Source organism: Nerophis lumbriciformis, linkage group LG12 (genome assembly GCF_033978685.3).
Source record: "Nerophis lumbriciformis linkage group LG12, RoL_Nlum_v2.1, whole genome shotgun sequence".
Lineage (NCBI taxonomy): Eukaryota > Metazoa > Chordata > Actinopteri > Syngnathiformes > Syngnathidae > Nerophis > Nerophis lumbriciformis.
In genome coordinates this window covers 6,688,029-6,714,919 of record NC_084559.2, presented here as the reverse complement: position 1 = coordinate 6,714,919, position 26,891 = coordinate 6,688,029, and the positions used below count along the sequence as shown (strand labels likewise).

General features: G+C 40.9%; 1 protein-coding gene across 1 annotated transcript in view; it reads left to right on the top strand.

The window, feature by feature from the left end:
* Window positions 1-26,531, top strand: part of LOC133595493 (citron Rho-interacting kinase-like) — a 155,336-nt gene extending 128,805 nt beyond the window's left edge. The window contains exons 32-42 of the mRNA XM_072914262.1: window positions 1,501-1,581; window positions 1,655-1,790; window positions 1,880-2,019; window positions 2,098-2,190; window positions 6,451-6,559; window positions 10,193-10,321; window positions 11,782-11,862; window positions 11,930-12,008; window positions 14,468-14,641; window positions 19,392-19,680; window positions 25,846-26,531. Of these exons, the coding sequence (XP_072770363.1) occupies window positions 1,501-1,581; window positions 1,655-1,790; window positions 1,880-2,019; window positions 2,098-2,190; window positions 6,451-6,559; window positions 10,193-10,321; window positions 11,782-11,862; window positions 11,930-12,008; window positions 14,468-14,641; window positions 19,392-19,680; window positions 25,846-25,869 (1,335 nt within the window). The 3' untranslated portion in view covers window positions 25,870-26,531. The remainder of the gene's footprint in view (window positions 1-1,500; window positions 1,582-1,654; window positions 1,791-1,879; window positions 2,020-2,097; window positions 2,191-6,450; window positions 6,560-10,192; window positions 10,322-11,781; window positions 11,863-11,929; window positions 12,009-14,467; window positions 14,642-19,391; window positions 19,681-25,845) is intronic.
* The last annotated feature ends 360 nt before the right edge of the window (window positions 26,532-26,891 follow it).

Here is a 26,891-nt window from a genome sequence, read left to right as displayed (position 1 = left end):
CAAATACGAGACCTCCGTGCTCTCTGCGCCTCTTTTTCCCCCAAGGGAGAGACATAATTCCGGCCATTGCAGACAGCTTGGTCCCTGGAGCTTTTTTTCAATGTTTCGAAGTAAAGCCGGACTACTTTTAAATAATATTTTTAGACAGCAAGAAGTTGATTTAATTATGTCATAATAATGTGTGTCCAGAATAATGAAGTATTGTAAATGTATGAATCAATGTACTGTTATTGCGTTTTTTTTGTCTTTACTTCTATTAATGATTATTGTGAACTTGTGTTTAACTTTTCTGGGGGTTTTTTTTTGTTTCTTTGCTTTTTTTTTGCTTTGCAGAATAATCAAGAAGGACTTGGACGACAAAAGAGCAAAAAGAAATGACACAAAACACGTATATACCAGTTTGGATGATCATTTAAAAGCATTTTTATAACCTGTATACATAAATAAACTCGTTCTGTAACTGTAGTTGTGTTGTGATTAATTTCCTCTGCCTTCTTTGCAAATAACTATATGATAAGAATAATATTATGCTATCCCAATATTTAATATTATTGGCTATAATGCAACCAATTTGACCCAATTAGAAAACTCATACTTGCCAACCCTCCCAATTTTTCCGGGAGACTCCCGAATTTCAGTGGCCCTCCCAAAAATCTCCCAGGTCAACCATTCTCCCGAATTTTTCCCGATTTTCACCCGGACAACAATATTAAGGGCGTGCTGTGATGGCACTGCCTTTAGCGACCGCTTTTTCGCCATACAAACGGCATGCCGGCCCAGTCACATGTTGTATGCGGCTTCTGCATCCACACGAAAGTGACTGCAAGACATACTTGATCAACAGCCATACAGGTCACACTGAGGGTGGCCGTATAAACAACTTTAACACTGTTACAAATATGCGCCACACTGTGAACCCACACCAAACAAGAATGCCAAACACATTTCGGTAGAACATCCGCACCGTAACACAACATAAACACAACAGAACAAATACCCAGAATCCCCCCCCCTCAATCTCCCGAATTCGAAGGTCTCAAGGTTGGCAAGTATGAGAAAACTACATCAATTGTGAATCACATGTTAAAAAAGTAACTGCTGTGCTAAATAAGATTGTGTGCTGTATGGATGGAACGTGAGGGCACTTTCTGGGACATCTTCTGGATTGTCTGCGTGCCACTGCTGGAGGACTCTCGCCAGGACCTAAGCTTCGTCGACCGCATGGGCCGGGTCCTTGGAAGGATGCAGCCCCTGACTTGAGACACAGCTTATGACTCTTGACTCTGAGCTCACCTTTACTTTTACTCTAACCCTTCCTCCTGTTGTGATCCTCAATGGCAAACCCTAACTTCTAACCCTCTGTCACAACCCCTAACTCTGTCACAACGTCCTAATCCTAAACCTAAACCTTTGTAGCAACTTCCTAACCCAACTAACCCAAAATGTAACAACATTCCCATCTCTAACCTGACTATACTAAACCTATTTATGTCCATTTAGAAACTTCTTGGAAACTCTCTCCTGAAGTTGGAAGGAGACGACCGCCTTGATATCAACTGCACGCTTCCACTTACAGATCAGGTGCGATAACTCACATCTTGGAACACATTAAATGGCCCTCTTGATAACGACGTGCTCCTGGCTGTGATTACAGATAGTTCTGGTGGGCTCGGAAGAGGGGCTGTATGCCTTAAATGTGATCAAAAACTCCCTGACTCATATCCCTGGTTTGGGATCAGTCTTTCAGATCCACATCATCAAGGAGCTTGAAAAATTGCTGATGATTGTTGGTAGGAACTCGAAGCCTCTGTCTGTTAGGATGTGGACACTGAACTTTGCATCAGTTGGTTTGTAATATGTATATGTGTGTGTGTTGCAGGGGACGAGAGGGCCTTATGCCTGCTGGAGATCAAGAGAGTCAAACAGTCTTTGGCCCAATGCCACCTGCCCACTCAGTCCGAGCTGGCTGCGTACATCTTCGAGACGGTGAAAGGATGCCATTTGTTTGCTGCTGGGAGAGTAGGTCGTCTTGAGAAGAGTACATGTGATGGAACAATGTGATTGGAAGACTTGGATGTCTCTGTGTTGTCTTCACAGATTGACAACGGGTCCTGTATCTGTGCTGCAATGCCAAATAAGATCACTATTCTACGCTACAATGACAACCTCAGCAAATACTGCATTCGCAAGGTGATTTGTCCCATTGCTCGTATACGTTACACCCGACACTTGAGTAATATATAATACCAGTGGTGTGCCGTCAGGGCCAGCAAGGCCTTCTCTGCTGGCCTAATATAACCAGAAACCATGATCATAATTAAAGATACAATTATTGTCGAGGCGGCTGATTGGAGCTGTGGCCGCAAGGTAGGTGGTGCTTGTCGTGGCGGTAATCCTAGAACCCGTTGGTGGACACCGGCGGTGAGGGATGCCGTCAAGCTGAAGAAGGAGTCCTATCGGGTTCTTTTGGCTCATAGGACTCCTGAGGCAGCGGACAGGTACCGACAGGCCAAGCGGTGTGCGGCTTCAGCAGTCGCAGAGGCAAAAACTCGGACATGGGAGGAGTTCGGGGAAGCCATGGAAAACGACTTCCGGACGGCTTCGAAGCAATTCTGGACCACCATCCGCCGCCTCAGGAAGGGGAAGCAGTGCACTATCAACACCGTGTATGACGAGGATGGTGTTCTTCTGACCTCGACTGCGGATGTTGTGGATCGGTGGAGGGAATACTTCGAAGACCTCCTCAATCCCACCAACACGTCTTCCTATGAGGAAGTCTGTGGTGGGCTCTCCTATTTCTGGGGCTGAGGTTGCTGAGGTAGTTAAAAAGCTCCTCGGTGGCAAGGCCCCGGCCGGGGGTAGATGAGATCCGCCCAGAGTTCCTTAAGGCTCTGGATGCTGTGGGGCTGTCTTGGTTGACAAGACTCTGCAGCATCGCGTGGACATCGGGGGCGGTACCTCTGGATTGGCAGACCGGGGTGGTGGTTCCTCTCTTTAAGAAGGGGAACCGGAGGGTGTGTTCTAACTATCGTGGGATCACACTCCTCAGCCTTCCCGGTAAGGTCTATTCAGGTGTACTGGAGAGGAGGCTACGCCGGATAGTCGAACCTCGGATTCAGGAGGAACAGTGTGGTTTTTGTCCTGGTCGTGGAACTGTGGACCAGCTCTATACTCTCGGCAGGATGGATGGATGGAATTATTTTGTTTAATTTACTTTCCCTAAATATCCAAAAGTATTCATATTCTCTTCATGTCATATTATGCTCATTCCAGTGCTGTTGTTTTTAGTTTTAGTTTGTATCCAATTAGAATTCAGCTATCTTATGTTGCCATGCTGTACCAAATCTGCCAGAGGCCTTCAGATTCAGCAATGCAGGCGTCCGTGCACTGTAAGTGAACGGGGACATACAGTTGATAGACAGTTGCAATAGCCAATCAGATCACGAATTGTTGTCAGTAAGGCCTTTTAGATGGCCTCACGTTGAACGTGACATTTACGTGGCCTGTGATTGGATACTCATCGGGACCGTGAGCGGATAAATTTGAGAAGACAGAGTTGAGAGACAGTTGTGATAGCCAATTAGATCAAATCAAATCAAATCAACTTTATTTATAAAGCACATTTAAAATTTACCACAGGGGTAGCCAAATGGGCAGGTTAAAAGATAATACGAGTACCGAGCAAACACAACACAACACAAACAGAACACAATAAAAAATAAATAAATAAAATAGAATAAATAAAAACATAAAAACAGGTTCACAGCAGGTGTATTATGGGGCGCCATTGCAGGATGGATATCACTCAGTGTTAAAAGCCACGGAATAAAAGTGTGTTTTTAAGACAGATTTAAAAACAGGAAGAGAGGAGGCTTGTCTAATACTCAGAGGTAGGTCGTTCCAGAGCTTGGGAGCAGCAGCGGCGAAAGCTCTGTCACCTCTAAGCTTCAGCCTTTTGTCAGGGATTGCAAGTTGTAGACAGTAGCTGTTCTGTTACAACTATCCATCCATCCATTTACTACCGCTTGTCCCTTGGTCGTGGAGGGTGCTGGAGCCTATCTCAGCTGCATTCGGGCGGAAGGCGGGGTACACCCTGGACAAGTCGCCACCTCATCAACTAAAAGTTGTAAACTCTTGTTGTTAAAGTGCGTCATGCTTGTCGATTAATTAACATTGTTACATGTGTATTTGTCGCCATCATGTGGTCAGGGCAGTTAGTATATCTTGGGGAATTGTGTACTTTGAATCAAACTTTATTGACCGGAAGTTGCATAAGCCAAGCAGAGAAATTTACGGTACTGTATTTTTCGGAGTATAAGTCGCACCGGAGTATAAGTCGCACCTGCCGAAAATGCATAATAAAGAAGGAAAAAAACATATATAAGTCGCATTTTTGGGGGAAATGTATTTGATAAAAGCCAACACCAAGAATAGACATTTGAAAGGCAATTTAAAATAAATAAAGAATAGTGAACAACAGGCTGAATAAGTGTACGTTATATGAGGCATAAATAACCAACTGAGAACGTGCCTGGTATGTTAACATAACATATTATGGTAAGAGTCATTCAAATAACTATAACATATAGAACATGCTATACGTTTACCAAACAATCTGTCACTCCTAATCGCTAAATCCCATGAAATCTTATACGTCTAGTCTCTTACGTGAATGAGATAAATAATAATATTTGATATTTTACGGTAATGTGTTAATAATTTCACACATAAGTCGCTCCTGAGTATAAGTCGCAACCCCGGCCAAACTATGAAAAAAACTGCGACTTATAGTCCGAAAAATACGGTATATGTTTTAATTGCTGATGCGTTTTAATTGATTTTTAAATGCGCCAGAAAATAACCCGTTTTGTATACTGTTGATGTGGTTCAATGCAAAGTAGTGCGTAAATGTGTTCCTGTATAGTATTTCTCCAGCAATGGTCATGTGGAGACATCAATTATGGTATTTTGAGAGGTAATCATTGAAGTTGGACATCACTGAAGGCCTAGGTGGGAAACGCACGGCCCGCCACTGTATAATACACTCTTGAACAAAATATTTCGACCGCTGGATTGTAAAATTGTAAGTTGCATGCTTATTTGGCAGCTGACTATGTGAATATGGCAGGAATAATTCAAAGGGTATTTCCAATAACTTTTAGATTATGTATCTTAAAAGCGCATGAAATTTAGCATTTTGGCCTATTGTCCACAAGCAAACTTAAATGGAGTTTCTAAATTCTGGTTCAGTGTTTTTATGTGAACAAGTTTTTAATTTGTGACATAAACTTATGTTTTTCAACCTTATTAATGAACAGAACATGGAGTTGTCGGTTTCTTTTGTATAAGAGAAGCCTTATAACACACACGGGCAAGTAACAGATTAGTTTATGTTGTTTCCTGGGCTCTATGTTACGGAGCACCTAAAGGGACATGGATGTTTTGCGAGATCTCGCAATACTTTTTGCGAGATCTCGCAAAATATTTTTTTCCTATGTCAGTGAACCGGAAGTAAAACAGACACAGCGATGGTGAACCGGAAGCGAAACAGACACAGCGATGGAGGAGCGGGAGCCTACCCATCATCTGTGCTATGTTGTGGGACCATAATACGATTTGATGTCTTTATATATTAGGCCAATACTAAAATAGAAATCAGTAAACTTCTCCAACGGATGATGGGTAGGCTCCTCCATCGCCTTGTCTGTTTAATTTCCAGTTCACCATCGCTGTGTCTGTTTTACTTCCGGTTCACTGACATAGGAAAAAAATATTTTGCGAGATCTCGCAAAACATTTTTTTCCCTCCATGTCCCTTTTAGGGTCTCCGTACTGTGTACGGGTGTGCTGGTTTTAAAGATAATTAATATAATATATGTCCAGGGTGTACCCCGCCTTCCGCAAGAATGCAGCTGAGATAGGCTCCAGCACCCCCGCGACCCCGAGAGGGACAAGCGGTAGAAAACGGATGGATGGATATGACAATATTCATGAAAATATGTTTTTGAATGCCATCAAGTCAGCTGTGGTTGCTTGTTCGTGCTTCTGGTTGGACAAACTATGCATGACAGCCAGTGAAGGTGTTTTAATGTGGACCAAGACTGTTTTGAAACTACACTTGTGTGCATGTACAGATGTTTTAACATTGCAGGGACCTATTTGAAAACATCTGTTTGTGTATAGACTTGGAGACAAGACACACATTGATGAGTGCATAAAGAATCATCACGAGATGACAATGTTACACCACATTTCATCTGAATGTAGTTTACCCAAATCAGGTTGTAATTTGTTGTGCTGGTTGGGGATGTCTTCTAAGTGCCTCTTTTTAGCTATTCATGTCCTAAGTCACTCGTTGACTTTGCTGTTGACAAAGGTTTTGTTGTTCATCTACACACCTCACACATCTCATCATGCAGCATTCAAATCAAGCATACTTTTGATCTCCCAGGAGATTGAAACCCTGGAGCCTTGCAGCTGCATCCACCTGACCAGCTACAGCATCATCATTGGAACCAACAAGTTTTACGAGATCGAGATGAAGCAGTTTGTGCTTGAGGGTGAGCTAATCATCTTATTCTGGCACTTTCCCCAATCTTGACTGTAAGTGCAATGTCACATTTATACCGTTTGTCGCTACTGACATACAGTACAGTGTGTGATGATGCATTTGAACTGTTTTTGAACAGTCAGATGGTCTCATTGCTTGTACAGGGGTTACCTTTTACCAGTAAATTTGCAGCAGCTCAGCTCTACAACACAGGAAATGCTTACATTTAATTTGACGTTATTGTCAGTAATATCAATGTCCTTATGTTACCCACAAGATTCGGTCGCTCACTTTTCCGTTCTGCATGGGACTCGAACCGAAGTCGTCCGCGAGCGTGCTGACTACTGAGTTCAAAGCACTGCACTGCTCTTGAGGTTGGCAGTGAATGAGGTTTACCAATTGCCACACTGGCTGGCCTCCGTTACACTTAGACAGATTTGTTAATGGACATTCCAATTCTTGCCGTTCCCCGTGCATTGCGACCAGTTCTATAGAGCTCTCCACTCCTGCAATCATTCCTTAGTAGGTCAGCGTACGGTGGCATTGGGCCTCCTTTTGGTCGGTGCCCGTGTGTTGGCTCTGTGGAGAATGCATATATGTTTAAGAGTTCTTTCTGTATTCATAGTCATGTTTGAAGTAGCTAGTGTTTTTCTATTTGTATTATTTCTATTTTTTATCTTATGTCCGCAAGTAAACTATGTGTGTTACCTTGAAGGCTTGCACTGTAAGAGATGGAATACTCCCTTTTGTCATATCTGTAGTAGAACAATGAGGCTGTGTTCCTTTCCGGACAGGTGGGGGCTTTCTTCATGTGCAAGAAGTTGGCTCTTCCGTTTGAGTGTTAGATCGATACGAGGAGCCGATATGAATGTATTGGTTTGGCTGATCTCCTGAAGCTTGAGTAAAACTTGATAATATTCCTATTCTGTCTTGATGGTCCTTCTTACTCTGCATATATGTCATCTGAAAGAACTTGGGATTGACCAGTGACTTTACTTCCCTAGGAGGGAAGTCTGGTCAGACGCAACGTCTCCCAGAGCCATACGTGCTTGCAAGAAGTTCTGGTTGTTTGTGGCAGTGACTTGCAAATGTCATCCTTCTGGATTCCACTTTGTCACTCAGCCTTGGCAGACCCTCATACAGATACTAGTTGGTAACATGCTTGTTCTGTCACGCTTGGTGATACCCTCAAAGAGGCTAGCGGATCCCAAGACGCAAAACACAGGCAGGAGCAAGAACAAAAAGGTTTTTTATTGCTCAAGACAGGGATAACGAGCAACACTTAAGTGGATAACAAAAAAACTACGGTGCATAAAAAAGGGGAACAAAAGATTGCACTGCGAAAAAGACTGCAACAGGTAAAATACAAAATCAAGAACAGGGTGAGTACCTGAGCCGAGAGGAAGACAGGAAGACGAAAGGTCGTACAGGAACTGGAATTGAGGAGAAGAATCCAGAGCATGAATCAGAGGTCCTGTGTCACGAAGAGTAATCAGCCAGTGCCTTCCTACCCCTACAGGTGTGGTTAAACAGGCCAGTTAATTATGCATACCTGCAGCAATTATGCCCCAACAAAGAAAAACATAAGACACTAAGGAAAAACCAATTAACTGCTCCCGACACTGAACATCAAAATGGTCTTACCAGCCAAACAAAAGGTGACAAAACAAGTGGATGGAAATTGGTGTCACAATAGCGTGTGACATGTTCTGGTTGATGTTCAGTACCACACACAGCATCCTGGTGTAGTATCCATCCGGAGACTTTAGAAGAGTGGGTTTCAGAGCCATAGAGGAGCAAGCTTGGAAAAAGCTAATCTTGATGTGTCGAGAGAGATTGGATTTTCTCACACTTGACATGCCATTCAGAGCTCTCAATGGCAACACCTTTGTCACCTCAATGTCCTGTTCTGATAAATTGACCTAAGAACCTAGGTACTTGAAGTCGCTGGCTTCTGCCGGAAAATTACCTCCTTCTTGAGTTGGATGGTCCAGCGGGGTGTTTGAAGGATCCAAATTTTCTTTGCCTACAGTCTGAGACATTCTGCCCCCACTCTGTTAAAGAGCTCTTTAACCTGTTCTACTAGTCAGAAAACAGACAGATGTCCGTTGTTATGTTAACTATTGTTACGTTCCCAGATGGCTCAGAGTCTAGGGATCGTAGGGGAACATAAGGTTTGTCATCATCAAGAATGTGTTTAGGAAAAGTCAGGACAGGCATCTCAAAATATATAGTTCAACTATAAATCACCATTTTTCCACTTCAAAGTAATCCCCCTGGAGTCTGGAGAACTGTCCCAGCTTTCTCTGCTACATCTTTGCTTACTCCTTGAAGGATTCTTCCATAATACTCCGCAGCTTCGTCGTCGTGATCTTCTTGTCTTCATCCACATCTTTAAAAGTGGTCCCCTAGATAACCCTCCGTAACCTTGGGGGAAATAAAAAATGACACCGAGCCAGGTCAGGTGAGTAGTGAAGTTGCTCAAGCAAGGCTATGTTCTTTCAGACAGGAACTGTTGAAGGCTCTGGGCATCGTGAAGAGGCGCCTTGTCATGGTGAATCAGCCAAAAGTTGTCCTGCCACAACTCTCGCCTCTTCTCGCGCACTGAACAAAGCTAACGCTGCAGGACCACTTTCTGGTGCTCGTTAGTCGTCTTGACCTGTGCCAAGAAATCACAATGCCCCTCATATCGAAAAACACTACAGAGTCACCATCAACAGCCTTGGAACTTTTCTGACTCACCTCGTATGTAAAACAGTGAGGTCCAAAGTGCCGCCTGGGGTGTTTTGCCAAAACCAAAAATGTGGAATGTGACTAGAAAAAGTTTCAATGTTGAATATTATATCATACCACATTAATAACACAAGGCAATATATTTGATTACTTGGCATAACTTGACATACACTGGATTTGTGGCACTGTTGATCATCAATACAAAGGTTTAAAATGTTGTTGTCAGGTTCAAACACTGATGACATCTATTAAACAAGACAAGAGGCAAGGAATTAAACAGAGACAGAATTCAATTTTGGACTCAATTGAGGAGAGTACCCTTGTACAGTATCTCAGCACACTCTGGCGAAAGATTGTACTCCTTCTTTATTTGACTTTCTCCGACCACATGACCACAGCTGCTTCCAGAGGGAAGTGGGTCGTAAACAGCGTTGCCTTTGGTTACCGAACAGTTCAAAAGAAGAGGTCACAAAATAGTTCAAAAAGACGTTCGTAAAACAGTTCATAAAGGAGGTTCAAGAAGAGGTCGGCTGGAGGGGAGTCTGGTCCTGCTTCCTCTCCGCTTTGAAGTCCTTGGGTTAGAACAATATCTTTCTGTTGATTACCATACATGAAAGAAAACAGAACACATTCATTTTGCTTCCCCCCCTACACAGTGGAGTTTTACGAGCCTTACTCTTGGTAGGTTCTTTTTGTCTTGGGAACTCAAATGTAACACAAAGTTTTTGTGATAACTTAGAAACAATTATTCTAACAGTTGTGCATTTTGAAACCTTTCTTGATGTAAACAGTTTGTACACCCCCGCTGAAACCCTTTATATAGATGCAGTGTATGTTTATTAAAGAAGGTGTAACTGAACTACAACCGAATCTGCTATTTGACGCACATCCTGTGTTTGATCCGCTACAGAGTTCTTGGACAAGAACGACATGTCGCTGGCTTCAGCGGTATTTGCTGCCTCGTCTCACACTTTCCCTATCGCCATCATGCAGGTGGCCAGCAGCATGCACAAGGAGGAGTACCTGCTATGTTTTCATGGTGGGTGCACACAGCTACAGCAACACTACGCTTTGTAGTCAACTCATACATAAATACGGTGGCACCTGTTTATGTCCACAACATGTCTTAGTCCAGGGGTTCTTAACCGTTTTGACCTCGGGGCCTAACTTTTTCACTACAGAGCGGTCCGGGGCACACTCAAATATTAACATTGGATTGATAATCTTACCCTTATTTTTAATCAAGTTAAATAATGAAATCAAACCTATTCACAGTTTACAACCATGTCAAGTTATATGACAGCTTGTGTTAGTCACAATGATTATTTTTATTTGACACATGAATCTTAGGCTTAGGTCAGGCTGATTAGAAAATTAAGTACTTATCAAATACACAAAGATAGGACTCAAGAATAACTGACAAAAAAGTAAAATACAATTATGTTGTGCTAAAAGACATAAACAAAATAACAATAAATACGTTTCTTAGCTGAACTCTCAATAAAATAATTTGCAAATGAAAACACAGCTTCACCATTTTAGTCATAATTATGGCTAACAACGCTAGCTTGATTACATTATGATAGCACATACAAATATGCTTGAAAAGACTCCTGCAGACATCACACATCAAGTATGAATTGTTTTAGTTATAATGTAAAACTTACAACTGTTGCTTGGAGTGATGAATAAAGAATCCTTTCGAGTAGAAACGCTATGGACGGCTATACTGTGATGATCCGTTACCCGGATCTTGTTTTGTTTAAGTTTAGGATTCCCTTAGTTCTGTTTCAGCACCCCTGTTTTTGTGTTCCTTGTTGCCATGGGTGCAGATTATGTTCACTTGTCTCTGATTAGTGGTCGGGACGCTCACCTGGTCACGGTCACTAATCAGAGAGCTATTTATTCCTGCCTCTCGCCACACCCTGTCTGGCTGTTTTGTTTACTTCCCGTTTACTTTGGTTATGTTTGCTTCTTGTTGCTAAGTTTATATTTTGCTTCCTGTGCCGTAGGCACATTCCTGTTTTTGTATTCTTGCCTTGTTATGGTAATAAACCATTTTTCCTACCTGCACGCTGCTTCTGAACGTCCAGCTGCATCTTGGGGAAACGACCAGCGCATAACCATGCGACCCCGTCGTAACATATACGTCCGGTTCAAGACACAACACAGGAAGTACATTTTGCACCGGCAGTGAGCGAACTTATCCAAAAGATAAGATAAGATAATAACACACCATTTCAATGTCTCCATCGGTGTAATATGAAGACTGTTTGTTGAATACAAAACATTATGACCTTTAGCGAAGAAAGATCCATAAATTAGCCGCACAGTTTTATAAACCGCAGGATTCAAAGCATGGGAAAAAGTAGCGGCTTATAGTCCGAAAAATACAGTAGTCAATATGTAATGTGTACTGTATAAATCTCTAAATCCACTATATATTTTGGACTTGACTCCACTTAACTCCCAACATCGCAACATTTTGTCATCTTCCAGAGTTTGGAGTGTTTGTGGACACGTATGGGCGAAGGAGCCGCACCGAGGACATCAAGTGGAGTCACCTGCCTTTGTCCTTTGGTAAATGCAACGAATGAACCCATGTTGTTGAATGTAGAGCAGTACTTGACTATGTTCTGTGGTGCAGCCTACAGAGAGCCCTATTTGTTTGTCACCTACTTCAACTCACTGGATGTCATTGAGGTTCAGGGACACTCTGCTTTGAGGTGAGTGCCAGTGGACACCAAATCCCATTTAACATCACTTGGAGTAGGGCTGCCCAAACCTTTAGGCCGCATACGGAAAAGCTTGAAATGATGTAAGGGTCACTTTATCACATTTTGTACGTATTGGGCCTGGTCTACTCAGATCCAAATAACAAGTGCTAAAGAGTGTGTGGAAACAAACAAATTGAGTGTATCATTAGTGGGCGTGTTGCGGCTTTGTGTGTAACAAGTGCCTATTTAAATGGCATTTTTGTGTGTATACCGGCTGTCACCATGGAGACACTTATTTCCCTCTACATTTATGGCATCATGTGGTCCGGCCTGAAGTGTTTCGTCATGTTGTTGACATGCGGCATACAAATATGTACAGTATGTATCACCTTTTCTTGGTTATATTGAAGGGAGAACAGAACATCTTTTTAGCACACTGAAGGTGTGCTCTGGGAGGTGCTGCTGTTTAATGCATATTTTTTTCCTATAGGGAATATGTTGGTAATAATATATCTCCTATATGAAACGCAACCCTACATCAAAATTAATCAATTGAATTAGTTTTAATTAGAGATGTCCGATAATATCGGACTGCCGATATTATCTGCCGATAAATGCTTTAAAATGTGATATCGGAAATTATCGGTTTCAAAAAGTAAAATGTATGACTTTTTAAAACGGCGCTGTGTACACGGACGTAGGGAGAAGTACAGAGCGCCAATAAACCTTAAAGGCACTGCCTTTGCGTGCCGGGCCAGTCACATAATATCTACGGCTTTTCACACACACAAGTGAATGCAATGCATACTTGGTCAACAGCCATACAGGTCACACTGAGGGTGGCCGTATAAACAACTTTAACACTGTTACAAATATGCGCCACACTGTGAACCCACACCAAACAAGAATGACAAACACATTTCGGGAGAACATCCGCACCGTAACACAACATAAACACAACAGAACAAATACCCAGAATCCCCTGCAGCACTAACTCTTCCGGGACGCTACAATATACACCCCCCGCTACCCCCTACCCCGCCCACCTCAACCTCCTCATGCTCTCTCAGGGAGAGCATGTCCCAAATTCTAAGCTGCTGTTTTGAGGCATGTTAAAAAAAAATAATGCACTTTGTGACTTCAATAATAAATATGGCAGTACCATGTTGGCATTTTTTTCCATAACTTGAGTTGATTTATTTTGGAAAACCTTGTTACGGGGAATCACAACAAAATTAGGCATAATAATGTGTTAATTGCACGACTGTGTGTATCGGTTGATATCGGAATCGGTAATTAAGAGTTGGACAATATCGGAATATCGGATATCGGCAAAAAAGCCATTATCGGACATCTCTAGTTTTAATCAGCCCCTTAAGTCATTCAGCAGCTATACAACTATAAAATGATATTGCTGAATAGACAATATGTCTGATATTTGTGTTTGTGACAGTCCACATATGTTGACACACACAGCTGCAGAATTATCTGTCCATCATATGTCTTTGCGGTGCGATCTCCTCCTTTCTTACACCCATTTGTGCGTAACAGTGCCAGTTTGCACGCGCTTTATTAGCGTGCTAAATATAGAAGCAATACAACGTTCGCAAAACAGTTTTGCAGATCACCAGCATATATTCTGCATATTCATGAAGACAGACACGCTAAATGGATTGTCTTCTCTATTTTTCTCATTTAAGAGACGCAATCCTCTGCGCACAAGTTTCGTAGATCAACTTTGCGTGTGCTGTCGAGTTTGCACGTGTTTTAATACAAGCAAACTTTTTAGTAGATCAGGCCCTAAAGATTCTAAAACGCAATGTTAAAGTTAAAAGTTGAAGTACCAATGATTGTCACACACACACTAGGTGTGGCGAAAAAAAATTCTGCATTTGACCCATCACCCTTGATCACCCCCTGGGAGGTGAGGGGAGCAGTGGGCAGCAGCGAGCAGCAGCGGTGGCCGCGCCCAGCGATCATTTTTGATGATTGAATCCCAAATTCCAACCCTTGATGCTGAGTGCCAAGCAGGGAGGTAATGAGTCCCATTTTTATAGTCTTTGGTATGGCACGACCTACCGATCTCAGGGCGGACACTCTAACCACTAGGCCAATGTGTGTATTAAGTTATTTTAACTATGTGTTATAGTTGCCAAAACAAATGAATTGATTGATTGATTGATTGATTGATTGAGACTTTTATTAGTAGGTTGCACAGTGAAGTACATATTCCGTACAATTGACCACTAAATGGTAACACCCCAATACGTTTTTCAACTTGTTTAAGTCGGGGTCCACTTAAATTGATTCATGATACAGATATATACTATCGCTCTATAATAATTACTTCAATGTATTTTCCAATATGCTGATGGCCAGTAGAAAATTAGCGGCTGGCCTCTGAATGACACTTTTGGACACACCTGACATCAAAAGCTTCTGTTTCACACACCTGCTCTTGCTCCCAGTCCTTCAGTGTTGGCCCACCTGGACATCCCCAGCCCCCGCTATCTGGGCCCAGCCATCTCCTCCGGGGCTATTTATCTGGCCTCGTCCTACCAGAACAAGCTGCGGGTCATCTGCTGTAAGGGAAGTCTGATCAGGGAGTCTGGAGAGCTGCAGAGGACCGGCTCCAACAGAGGGTTTGTTCGTCCTTAAGTCATTCCAATGTAACTAGACTAGTTGTGTTCGGCGATGGATTCCAATAACTTGGACTCTCTTCACTCTGATCAGAGGAAGAAGAAACTTTGTCAGGCACTCTTTTCAATATTCAATCCGTTACATTTGCATCAACACAATGACATGTACTTCAGAGGCTCTCTGGGTTGTTGTCAAAACAATCACCACACATGTGGGCTTGAGTGAAGGCAAGAACCCCGATAGTCAATTTATCTTAGCTCTTGTAGCAAGTTGGGGGAGTTTTATGATGCACCGCTTTCCTCTCCAGTCTTAGTGAGTCACTGTTTGTTGATCTCACCTGCCTCTTTATTGGTTTATTGCTGTCTCTTGAGTCAAGTGTTATTCATCATCATGGTTGCCATGCCAATCAATCAGTTGTTAATCTCAAAAAGCCTTGCTCAAATCCCTCTTTGCACCTCCTCAGCTCGTTTAATTGTTTAACAACAGGAAATCCCAGTCTGTCCTGAAAGTTACTCTAAGTTTTCAATCTGCAACAATTCAACAGAGATTCATTCCACAAACAATTGTAAGCGTAATATCATCTATGTTAACCTATTATGCATGAATATTCAATAAGGATCATCAATATATAAGCAACATTGAAATACATTCTAAGCCAACCTTTATCACGCATTAATATCTAATAAGCAATCCCAAAAAGACTTCTAAATCGTAACAGTTGTAAGTCCAACTGCACAAGCTACATAAAGACAACCCAGATGAAAGGGTAAAGACAGCCTGTCAGGTTCAAACACTGATGACATCTATTAAACAAGACAAGAAGCAAAGAATCAAACAGAGACAGAATTAAATTTGGACTCAATTGAGGAGAGACGCCGTCGACCTGTAACCTCTTACAGTGTCTTAACACGCTCTGGCGAAAGATTGTACGCCACCTCTTTTTATTTGGATTTTCCCTGTTTACATAACAACAGCTGTTTCTAAAGGAATGGGGAGTATGTAAACAGTCATTGTTTTCGGTCACATTAACACAAAAGAAAAAGATACCTCGGGCTTGGGCTGGTCCTGGATTCAGCTTGAGCAGGACGTCTCTTCCCATCGTACACAATGGAATTTTCCAAGCCTTTGATTGGTGCAACAAAGACAGCCTCTTGTCTGTTCATTGGGAACTCAGAGAACGGAAAGTTTTTTGATAATTTACATACAATTTTTCTGACACAGCCCTCTTAAAGTGACATAGATATTGTGCCATGTATGGCCAAGACCTATAAAGTGCATAGTCTTAGTCTTACTTTTTGCCCAAATTCCAGTAACAGTTGGCCAAAATTCAACTCTGTCAACCGCTTGTTCTGTTGCTTGTGTATATAAGTAGTGCTTGCTTGTGTATATAAGTAGTGTGCATCTATAAGCTGTCTGCCACACTTCTCCAATATTGTGGTTGTCATTGAATCATTGTGTCCATTTTGCCATACTTTAAATATTACTCAAATTGGACAAATGTTGGCTTCATACTAAATACAGGGTTCGTACGGTTGCTTAAAAACCTTGAAGATGCTTGGATTTTAATGTTGTGTTTTCAAGGTTTGAAAAATGCTAGAATTTTGGGTGAAGTGCTTGTAAATGCGTGGAAATGTTCATCATATTTCTCGGCTTTCTGACTCTAGGCTAATTATTGTCAGGTTCAAACACTGATGACATCTATTAAACAAGACAAGAGGCAAAGAATTAAACAGAGACAGAATTCAATTTGGACTCAATTGAGGAGAAACGCCTGGACACACTGTACTCTTGTACAGTCTCCAGCATGCTCTGCCAAAAGATTGCACTCTTCCTTCTTTATTTGACTTTCTCCGACCACCTGACCACCGCTTCCACTTCCAGAGGGGGAAGTGTGTCGTAAACAGCGTTGCCTTTGGTTACAGAATAGTTCAAAAGAAGAGGTCATAAAATAGTTCAAAAAGAGTTCCATAAAATAGTTCAAAGAGAGTTCGTAAAATACTTCAAAAAGAGGTCCATAAAATAGTTCAAAAAGAGTTCGTAAAATACTTCAAAAAGAGGTCGTCTGGAAATTGGGCAGATCCTTGGTTCTCTCCGCTTTGAAGTCCTTGGGTTAGAACAATATCTTTCTGTTGATTACCATACATGAGAGAACACAGGAACACCTTCATCTTGCTTCCCTCCCACCCTACACAGTGGAGTTTTACGAGCCTTACTCTTGGTAGGTTTCAAAGACAGCTTTTGTCTTCTTGTCAGGAACCCAATGTAATACAAAGTTTTTGTGATAATTTAAAAACAATTATTCTAACAATTATAAAATGGAAAGAAATAACTGTCTATCATGCCGGGAGGTTGTCGTTTTAATGAACATTGAATGGGAAACGACGAATACAAACTTTGGATAAAACGTGGACCAAATCCAGGTGTAGCCTGCTGCAAAGTATGCAAAAAGGAAATCCAACATGGTTCGATGTATTTTTTGCTCCATTATTTTGGTTGTCTACTTAACTTGTCTGACTACCTCAGTGAAAGCAAACAAGTTACATTTTGTCGTTTTGGTTAATTGCATTAAAATGGTTACATTATTGGACTTGTTTGTACTGTGTAGGTCATGTAATGTATAATTTGTAACCTTTTTCACAACTTAGACCTGAGTTCATATGAATGATTTTGTAGTTTTTACACAACATGTTTGTATGCATTTTTTGCTCTATTATTTTCATTGTGTACTTAACTTGTCTGGCTACCTCAGTGAAAGCAAAAAAAGTTAACTTTTGTTAATTTGTTATCATAGCCACAGTTATAAGGCTAGATGTGCTTAATGAAAAGTGACTGAGGTGTTGTGAAACAAACAAAATATTTTCCTTAAATTTAGTATCCTTATATTAATGTGGAACAGTTTTGTTAATAAATTAGTGAAATTGACATTTTAAGGGTGCGTGTATTTATATCACGTTATACAGTTTACAGGTACAAATACGGTGTGAATCAATCTGTGCTGTTTGATGTCATTGAGTGCTTGTAAGTAAGAAAAATAACAAGAAATTTGAAAAACACAAATGGAGACACGTTTGCAAACACCAATGACATTGAATAGTCACACTGCTTCATTTTCTATGCCCCATTCAGTTAATGATAACTGCTGGTTGAATGTTAGGCTTAGGTTTTTAGCAGATTTTCCATATTTTTCCTACAGACAGCATTTGGTGACCTCAAAAAACAAGGCTATGGATTGATTCACACTGGCCTTTTGAAGGGTACTGGAAAAACTGGAAAATTGATCTTGAAAGTCTTTTAAAAAAACGAACCCTGTAAATACATTTACAGCGGTAGCTCAACTTACGAACGAACACGTTGCCTTCCACGATTGAGCTCGTAACTCAAAACGCTCAAATCATCCCCGCCTATTGAAATCCATTTAATCCATGTTTGGTGCTCCGAAAACACTACAATTTTAATGCCTTTTAGAAAGGGTGTGCAATAGATTGTACTACGAAATAACTACAGTAGTTTTGTGAAATATTGTGATAATATTGTTCAGCATTTAACTTGGAAAGCAGACTTTTGTGTCTCCCATGGGTTGCGTCTTCGTCGTTGGATAGAAAGAAATAATTTTTTATGTTCGACATTTACATGTTTGTGTACCAGAGGTAATATTCCACCATCCAGTTTGTTGAGTCAGGACTAGACAGAACATATTGAAACATGTTAAACAGCATCTGCAGCTTCTCAATATTTTTATGGTTAAATGTTCGTCGACGCTGGCTGCAGCTTGGACATGTTTTTAATGTTTTGTTTCTCTGATTCGGTCGTCCTCTTTTTTTCCCCTCTGCACTAACTTTCTTAGTTCCGTTGGTTGGAGGGCAGGATTGTGTCGATCTCTAAGTGGCGTTCAAACTAAAAATGTGTTTCTCGGGTTGACTTTTTATTGCTCAAATGGCACAACTCTGTGACAAACACTATTTCAACCAACGGCGGGTTGGGCTCGTAAACTCAACCAACCAAAGTAAGTGAAGTGAATTATACTTATATAGCGCTTTTTCTCTAGTGACTCAAAGTGCTTTACATTGGGAAAACCCATTATCTACTGCAGTGTTTTTCAACCTTTTTTGAGCCAAGGCACATTTTTTGCGTTGAAAAAAATCTGTAGGCACACCCCCAGCAGAAATCATTAAAAAACAAAACTTAGTTGATAGTATTGACTTATTTGGAGTTTTTTGCTGTTTTCCTGTGTGTAGTGTTTTAGTTCTTGTCTTGCGCTCCTATTTTGGTGGCTTTTTCTCTTTTTTTGGTAATTTCCTGTAGCAGTTTTATGTCTTCCTTTGAGCGATATCTCCCGCATCTACTTTGTTTTTATCCTTCTTCTTGGGGACATTGTCGATTGTCATGTCATGTTCTGATGTACATTGTGGACGCCATCTTTGCTCCACAGTAAGTCTTTGCTGTCGTCCAGCATTCTGTTTTTGTTTACTTTGTAGCCAGTTCAGTTTTAGTTTCGTTCTGCATAGCCTTCCCTAAGCTTCAATGCCTTTTCTTAGGGGCACTCACCTTTTGTTTATTTTTTGTTTAAGCATTAAATACCCTTTTACCGCTCTACCATCTGAGCCACGCCGCCCCAAAGTAAGACAAAGATAGATGTGTGATTCATTGGTTTGAGCAGTTTTCTTGTTCAAGCCCTCTCCAATCTGACCTGAGAAGAGTATTTCTTGGATTTGGATGCCAAATGGGATGTTGTCCTCTGTTGTGGTCCCCCAGGAGTCCCACTAAGCGAGGCCCTCCCACCTACACAGAGCACATCACAAAGCGCTTGACCTCGGGGCCTGGCAGCCATGATGGTCTGCATCGAGAGCCCAGCACCCCTCACCGCTACCGCGAAGGACGCACCGAGTTCAGAAGGGACAAGTCTCCGGCCCGCCCCTTGGACAGAGAGAAGTCGCCCGGCAGAGTGCTGGACAGCCGCAGAGAGAGATCTCCTGGGAGGTTTGGGGACAGCAATCGACTCCATGCTGGTTCTGTGCGGACACAGCTGGCACCAGTAAACAAGGTACTGTCTGGATAAAAGCAATTCAAAGGGTAACACTTTAGTATGGGGAACATATTCATCATTAATTACTTGCTTATTAAAATGCAAATTAGTAACATAATGGATCTTAATTAGTCATTATTAAGTTCTTATTAATGCCTTATTCTGCATGGCCTTATTATACAACCAGTAAGCCATTAACTAAGAGTCTTCCCTCAATAACCTCAGAATTATTGCTTATTAGTGTCAGGTTCAAACACTGATGACATCTATTAAACAGGACAAGAAGCAAAGAATTAAACAGAGACAGAATTCAATTTGGCTCAATTTGAGGAGCGTCGCTTGGACACTGTACAGTGTCCAGCACGCTCTGGCGAAAGATTGTACGCCTCCTCCTTTATTTGGACTTTCCCTGACCACATGGCAACAGCTGCTTCCAAAGGGACGTGGGTCGTAAACAGCGTTGCCTTTGGTTACAGAACAGTTCAAAAGAAAAGGTTGTAAACAGTTCACAAAAAAGGTCGTAAAAGAGTTCAAAAAGAGGTTCGTAAAAGAGTTCAAAAAAGCGGTGTCTGGAACTTGGGCAGATCCTGCCTTCTCTCCGCATTGTAGTCCTTGGGTTAAAACGAATATCTTTCTGTTGATTACAATACATGAAAGAAAAATGTTGCTTCCCCCCTACACAGTGGAGTTTTACAAGCCTTCTTCTTGGTAGGTTCAAAGACTTCTCGCTGGGAACTCCATCCATCCATCCATTTTCTACCGCTTATTCCCTTTTGGGGTCGCGGGGGGCGCTGGAGCCTATCTCAGCTACAATCGGGCGGAAGGCAGGGTACACCCTGGACAAGTCGCCACCTCATCGCAGGGCCAACACAGATAGACAGACAACATTCACACTCACATCCACACACTAGGGCCAATTTAGTGTTGCCAATCAACTTATCCCCAGGTGCATGTCTTTGGAGGTGGGAGGAAGCCGGAGTACCCGGAGGGAACCCACGCAGTCACGGGGAGAACATGCAAACTCCACACAGAAAGATCCCGAGCCCGGGATTGAACCCAAGACTACTCAGGACCTTCGTATTGTGAGGCAGATGCACTAACCCCTCTGCCACCGTGAAGCCTCGCTGGGAACTCATTGGGTTAGGGTTACTAATTGTTAGAATAATTTTATCTATGTTCTCACAAAAACTTTGTGTCGCTGGGAACTCATTGAGACACAAAGTTTTTGTGAGAACATAGATAAAATTATTCTAACAATTAGTAACCCTAACCCTTATATGTTAACCTAGTATCCAAATAACTGTAAATGAAGTCTTTGTTACTTAGAATATGTTGCCCTAGTATCCAAATAACTCTAAATTAAGTCTTTGTTACTTAGAATATGTTCCCCTAGTGTCCAAATAACTGTAAATTAAGTCTTTGTTACTTAGAATATGTTCCCCTAGTGTCCAAATAACTCTAAATTAAGTTTTTGTTACTTAGAATATGTTCCCTTAGTGTCCAAATAACTCTAAATTAAGTCTTTGTTACTTGGAATATGTTCCCCTAGTGTCCAAATAACTCTAAATTAAGTCTTTGTTACTTGAAATATGTTCCCCTAGTGTCCAAATAACTCTAAATGAAGTCTTTGTTACTTAGAATAGGTTCCCCTAGTATCCAAATAACTGTAAATGAAGTCTTTGTTACTTAGAATATGTTCCCCTAGTATCCAAATAACTCTAACTTAAGTCTTTGTTACTTAGAATATGTTCCCCTAGTATCCAAATAACTCTAAATTAAGTCTTTGTTACTTAGAATATGTTCCCCTAGTGTCCAAATAACTCTAAATGAAGTCTTTGTTACTTAGAATATGTTCCCCTAGTGTCCAAATAACTGTAAATTAAGTCTTTGTTACTTAGAATATGTTCCCCTAGTGTCCAAATAACTCTAAATTAAGTCTTTGTTACTTAGAATATGTTCCCTTAGTGTCCAAATAACTCTAAATTAAGTCTTTGTTACTTGGAATATGTTCCCCTAGTGTCCAAATAACTCTAAATTCAGTCTTTGTTACTTGAAATATGTTCCCCTAGTGTCCAAATAACTCTAAATGAAGTCTTTGTTACTTAGAATATGTTCCCCTAGTATCCAAATAACTCTAAATGAAGTCTTTGTTACTTAGAATATGTTCCCCTAGTATCCAAATAACTCTAAATGAAGTCTTTGTTACTTAGAATATGTTCCCCATACTAAAGTGTTACCATTCAAATATATGATTGAATCTTAGCTTTGTGTTTTTGCTGACAAAGCAAATTAGAGTAATACTGTATCTAATTCAGTGTTTATAATGTTATATCTAGCAATTAATTCATTGAATTTTTACAATATGCCAATAAAAAAAATTGTCCCCCAGGCTGTCCTTTGGACACTCCTGATCGGTAGGAAAATGCTGCATACTTTGATGTACCATGATTATCTTTAGATTGATTAAAGTTATATTTGACACATTTACGTCCAGTATGCAGTCCGATACACATTAAGTAAACTATTAGTTTGACTCAATCTGCAGTGTTCCAGTAGAAAATCACAGAATTTGAAAAAATCAGTTCCAGTGTCAAGTCGTGGCCATAAAACAACAACTTTGCTACCATTACAGCCACATAAACAGAATCGTTTTAACAGTTAATACAACCATCATACAAGTAAAAATAAGTTATTAGTAAAACGGTGGTGTCACTTTTTTATTATACAAAACCCAAAACCAGTGAAGTTGGCACGTTGTGTAAGTGGTAAATAAAAACAGAATACAATGATTTGCAAATCATTTTCAACTTATATTTAATTGAATAGACTGCAAAGACAAGATATTTAATGTTCACACTGAGAAACTTTTTTTTTTTTTTTCTTTGCAAATAATCATTAACTTAGAATTTAATGGCAGCAACACATTGCAAAAAAGTTGGCACAGGGGCGAGAGTCAGGTTCACACATGAGATGGTATGAAATTTAGTGCCGAGGGCCCAATATGTAAGGCAATGATTGATTGAGACTTTTTTATTAGTAGTTTACACAGTACAGTACATATTCGTACAATTGATCACTAAATGGTAACACCTGAATAAGTTGTTCAACTTGTTTAAGTCGGGGTCCACGTAAAGCAATTCATGGTAACCAAAGGCAACGCTGTTTATGACCCACGTCCCTTTGGAATCAGCTTTTGCCAATTGTCCAATTCATGGAACAAATATATACTATCAACATAATACAGTCATCACACAAGTTAATCATCAGACTATATACATTGAATTATTTACATTATTTACAATCCGGGGGGTGGGATGTAGAGGGGGTTAGGGCGGGTGGGTTAGGTTTGGTTGATATCAGCATATTTCAGTCATCAACAATAATATCATCTGAGAAATGGACATTGAAACAGTGTAGGTCTGACTTGGTAGGATATGTACAGCGAGCAGTGAACATAGTGAGCTCAGAAAGCATAAGAACAAGTATATACATTTGATTATTTGCAATCTGGGGAGGTGGGATGTGGTAGGGGGAGGGTGTTAGTCTAGGGTTGTAGCTGCCTGGAGGTGTTCTTTTAGTGCGGTTTTGAAGGAGGATAGAGATGCACTTTCTTTTACACCTGTTGGGAGTGCATTCCATATTGATGTGGCATAGAAGGAGAATGAGTTTAGACCTTTGTTAGATCGGAATCTGGGTTTAACGTGGTTTGTGGAGCTGCCCCTGGTGTTGTGGTTATGGCGGTCATTTACGTTCTGGAAGTAGTTTGACATGTACTTCGGTATCAAGGAGGTGTAGCGGATTTTATAGACAAGGCCAGTGGTTCTTAACCTTGTTGGAGGTACCGAACCCCACCAGTTTCATATGCGCATTCACCGAACCCTTCTTTAGTGAAAAATAAGATGTTGTTTTTTTTTCAAATTCAAGACAAAGTTATATGTTTTTGGTAACACTTTAGTATGGGGAACATATTCTAAGTAACAAAGACTTAATTTAGAGTTTTTTGGACACTAGGGGAACATATTCTAAGTAACAAAGACTTAATTTAGAGTTATTTGGTTAGGTTTAGGGTTAGAGGGTTAGGGTTATAATAAGGCCATGCCGAATAAGGCATTAATAAGTACTTAATAATGATTAGTTAAGAGCCAATATGTTACTAATTTGTATGTTAATAAGCAACTAATTAATGGTGAATATGTTCCCCATACTAAAGTGTTACCATGTTTTTTTACTGGTGCACAAAATGAACCGTGCATGAACATCACCTTGTTCAAAGAACAAAACCAACACAGTGCATAAACTCACAACAAATTACACACCTGCAAATCAGTGTGACTTCTGCTGTTGCCGTATCCGTAATACGCCGATAGGGAGAAGTTTTTATTTACACGATGAGTCGGGTGTGTCTTGACCTCCGCCGAACCCCTGAGCCCGACTCACCGAACCCCTAGGGTTCGATCGAACCCAGGTGAAGAACCACTGGACTAGGCTCAGTGCAAGTTATTTTACTCTGTCCTCCACCCTGAGCCAGCCTACTTTGGAGAAGAGGGTAGGAGTGAGGTGGGACCTGGGGTGGAGGTCTAGAAGTGACCTGACTAGCTTGTTCTGGGATGTTTGGAGTCTAGATTTGAGGGTTTTGGAGGTGCTGGGGTACCAGGAGGTGCATGCGTAATCGAAAAGGGGTTGAATGAGAGTTCCCGCTAGAATCTTCATACCACAAGAACGCATACTTGCCAACCCTCCCGGATTTTCCGGGAGACTCCCGAAATTCAGCGCCTCACCCGAAAACCTCCCGGGACAAATTTTCTCCCGAAAATCTCCCGAAATTCAGGCGGAGCTGGAAGCCACGCCCCCTCCAGCTCCATGCGGACCTGAGTGACGTGTCAACAGCCTGTATTCACGTCCGCTTTCCCACAACACACGTTATAACTGTAGAATGATCGAGGGCGAGTTCTTGGTTTCTTATGTGGGTTTATTGTTAGGCAGTTTCATTAACGTCCTCCCAGCGCGGTAACAACACACAACAACAGCAGTCATGTTTTATTCGACCGTAAAGCAGTTCGTCTGCCGTAAACAGCAATGTTGTTGTAATATATTGAGTTGGAGGCAATAACCAGGCGAGGTGATGAAGTACGTCTCTTTACTGTAGACTTCAGAACAGACTCACACACTTGACGTCAGGTGCTCAACACCACGTAAATCGTTGGCCAACCAAAAAGTAACCCCAGTACGCTATAGCCAACATTCACCAGGAGATGGCAACAGACAAACATAGATCACTCTATAACATTCCTCACCTTTTAGAAATGGAGAAGTTCCTCAAAATGAATAAACAACCCAACCAAAAAATGCAGCAGCTCAATTAAAAAACTGTACTTAAGCCACATTCTTTTTTTTTTAGTACTGAACTCTTAACCCTCATTTGTAAACAATAACATGCTTATTATACAAACAGTATTTGTACACCTTTAACACAGATTTTTATACTGTCTTCAGAGATTCAGTTTTTTTGGTGGTACTCGAAACCTTTCTGGGTACCTGCAAGAGGGTGTTCAGCATGGTTAGAAAAATAGTGACAGAGAATAGAACAAAGATGGACAATTCAACCCTTAACTCAACAATGAGTAGATGAGTGTTATGTGTGTGTATATGTGTAAATAAATGAACACTGAAATTCAAGTATTTCTTTTATTTATATATATATATATATATATATATATATATATATATATATATATATATTTATTTTATTCATATATATATATATATATATATATATATATATATATATATAAATAAATAAAATAATTATATATATATGTATGTATATATATATATATATATATAAATAAAATAATTATATATATAGCTAGAATTCACTGAAAGTCAAGTATTTCTTATATATATATATATATATATATATATATATATATATATATACATGGTGAATTCTAGCTGTAAATATACTCCTCCCCTCTTAGCCACGCCCCCAACCACGCCCCCGCCCCACCCCGACCATGCCCCCCCACCTCCCGAAATCGGAGGTCTCAAGGTTGGCAAGTATGCAAGAACGAGAGCATGTACGTGATCATTTCAATCAAATATGTGCTATGTAGTTTTGTATCATGACTTTTGACTTTGTATAATCTATTGACAATGTACTTTTCCCCTCTTGTCGTCTTGCAGGTGTGGGATCAGTCGTCCGTGTGAGAGGTTGCTCCTCGTGAAAAGGCCAGTAGTGACTTATTGCTCGACCGTCAGCCATCTTGCCTGACACGGTGCGACATCCTCATTTGACCACACCGACCCGACATGTGCTTCTGGGGGGCAATGCGAGTCTTAACGCTAGATGGGAATAAATGTACATAACGCAGCCAAAGGTTTTTATAAAGGGAAAAGTCGGCCAGTAAAGCCATGTCTATTTTTTTTAGACTTTCTAAACATGTTGCAGGAAGACCAGAGGTTTGAAAATGACGAGATTGCATTTATGGCCACGAGGGAGGCGGCACTTTGCACATGAAGTTGGATACGAACAGGATGTTTTTTCTTTGCTAAATCTCCTTTCTATAAAGTCGTTTTTGCTTCTGGTTTGATTGACAGCTGTTATCTTTGTAGAAGACTTCTAACAACGTTGTTGTTTCTAGAGTGCAGCTTGCTCCGATTAGTCCGCTGCTGCTGCTTCTTCTGATACACGCGTCCTGTGTCTGTGCTGTGAGGTCAAGTCCAGTAGATGTCAAAGGTCAGTTCCAGTGTTGTTTCTTTCTAGACCGCCTCCAGCCGTCACATCAGTCAGCATGACGCTTTTTGGGTCTTGATTCTTTCTCTTGGTCGTTATTTTCCGTCGCTGAAGGTTTGCATTCAATAAAAGGGTCATGTTAACCTTAAAAAGATGTTTGTTGTTTTTTAGACGGGAGAAACCAGAGGGTGGTCCTGCAAGTCTTTTCTGTTCTGGTAGCAGGATTCCAGTAGTTCTTTATTGGCAGAACAAAAGAAGGACAACAACGAGCAAAGAATCGACAGAAAAATCAGGCGAGAGAAAAAATAATGGGATAAACTAGTAAAGTTGTACCTCCATTTTTGTTTGTCCTCCATTCCAAAAGGTCTTACAAATTACACAATTATATGAAAACTGTCAGGTTCAAACAGTGATGACACCTATTAAACAAGACAAGAGGCAAAGAATTAAACTGAAACAGAATTAAATTTGGACTCAATATTGATGAGAGTTGTCT